Source organism: Myzus persicae, unplaced genomic scaffold (genome assembly GCF_001856785.1).
Source record: "Myzus persicae strain clone G006 unplaced genomic scaffold, MPER_G0061.0, whole genome shotgun sequence".
Lineage (NCBI taxonomy): Eukaryota > Metazoa > Arthropoda > Insecta > Hemiptera > Aphididae > Myzus > Myzus persicae.
This window is the reverse complement of record NW_019101248.1, coordinates 1-2,142: the sequence shown is the minus strand read 5'-3', so window position 1 is coordinate 2,142 and position 2,142 is coordinate 1. Positions and strand designations below refer to the sequence as shown.

At 29.1% G+C, this 2,142-nt stretch overlaps 1 protein-coding gene across 1 annotated transcript; it reads left to right on the top strand.

Annotated features, from left to right (window-relative positions):
- Positions 1–260: 260 nt before the first annotated feature.
- Positions 261–2,116, top strand: LOC111028391 (the record flags this gene model as incomplete). The annotated part of the gene is made up of 3 exons (XM_022307020.1): positions 261–543; positions 1,154–1,219; positions 1,290–2,116. Coding segments are annotated over exons 1-3 (1,050 nt in total), but the record flags the coding sequence as incomplete, so codon positions are not given.
- Between the last annotated feature and the right edge of the window lie 26 nt (positions 2,117–2,142).

Here is a 2,142-nt window from a genome sequence, read left to right as displayed (position 1 = left end):
CCCATCCTTTCGCGAACGTGCCCGACCCTGCCCCTCCCATCCCATCACGAACGTGCATGGCCTTACCCCTCCCATCCTATCACGAACTTACCCCTCCCATCCTATAACATACGTGCATGGCCCCGCCCAGCCTATAGTCGCGTACGTACATTATTATTTTTATATTCACATGATAGGCTAAGTTTTCTAATATTTTAATTATATATATTAATATGTTATGATATATTATGAAAAATAGATATTTATCACGCGTTCTATAGCTGGAGGGTAAGAAAAATCATATATAAGAGAGCCGATTTCACTCAAAGGAGTCATTCTGTTCTTCAAGTTATTGAAAACAGTATTACTATTATTTTTAACCCAGTGTTTTATACCTATTAGTAAAAATGTTTAAGTGTGGTGTTTGTGATAAAGTTTTCACTGTTAAGTGTAATATGTTGAGACATGCAAAATCTCACGAACAAATGAAATTTCAATGCTGTCACTGCAAACAAGATTTCACCCGTCAAAGTAATCTATCTGATCATATAAAGAAAAAACATGGTATGTATTTTTTATTTGTTATTAGAATAAATATTTAGATAATGAATTAATAACTAATGATATCGAATAATAAAATATATAATTAAACAATGTTAATCATATTCATATAACTTATTTATTAATATATTTTTCAAATAAATTGATATATCTTTCGAGTGATTATTTCTTATAGCCTATACGAATAATAAAACATCTTTCTATACTAAGTAGTAAGTTATTTAATAAAAAATATATTAATATGAAATTATATAGTAAAATTAGTAAATATTACCACTAATAAGTTATTCACTAGTTTAGACTAATAATTTAATAGTATTACATATCTCTGATTCTATAATATTATTTTTTTTGAGAGGTTTTATTAAATATGATTTTATTTCCTAATTATTATAATAATAAAAATGTAGATAATGAATTAATAACTAACGATATCGAATAATAAAATATATGATTAAATAATGTTATTCATATTCATATAACTTATTTATTAATACTACTGAATTAATTTTAAATATTTTATTAATATAGTGATTATTTTCTTATAATTGAATATTATTACATACCTAGTGGTGCATCTTCAATACTATAATAATATTATTTTTTTCAATAGGTTTTATTAAATATAGTGCAGAGTATAATTTAGCAATGGGTAATACAATCAGACAACCATTATCAGGTGAATATTAATTATATTACAGTATATTAGAATAATAATATTATATTATTATTATTATTATTTATAATAGGTTCCACGTCACATACATCGAAAGTGATTAGTCCACCTACACCACAGGATCTTATCACTCATAGTTCTACGGGTAAACGGAGGAATAAAAATACTCACCAATGTAATATTAAACATAAAAAAACTCGTATGGGGTTAGGTAATACACCGGGTTTTAATGAAATCGACTCCTCGCTGAATCGCACAACTATTTGGTTTTATAGAAGTAATGTTGAAAATATGATGGTATATCAAACTTTTCTTAACTCATTAAAACCTGAATTGATTAGAAAACTTAATAATTTTACTTGTATTAAACCGATTAAGTATAATTTAAAGTTGGAGGCGACTTATTCACATAAGGAGTTACCCTCTGAGAATCGATCGTTTAAAACATCAGCAAGAGAGCTTTATTCATATAGCGATATAAGTACCCTAGTGGATGATGATTTCGCAATATTATTAGCTGAGGAAGATGTGTATATGAGGAAAGGAAGTGGATTTACGTTAGCTTCGATTGATGGTATATTGTTGGGCGTATACGAGTATACTCCTATGGGTGGCTCATCATATATACCACTCCCGGAGAGTATCTCTAAAAAAAAGGGTGTTATCAACCCGAAAAATATTGACGAGTGTTGCTTCAAGTGGGCGATTTTAGCACGACACGCTAGTGGGAATAACCGTTGTAGGGTTGATATAAATTACTTTAACGAGGAGCATCGGTATGATTTTTCAGGCTTAAGCTTCCCTTCCCCCATTTCAGAAATTCCGATATTTGAAAAACGTAATGATGACACGACAGTAAATGTATATGGTTTGAAATTCGTGAAATCTACAATGCAAGATGTAGTATACCCATTAAGAGTCGTCGA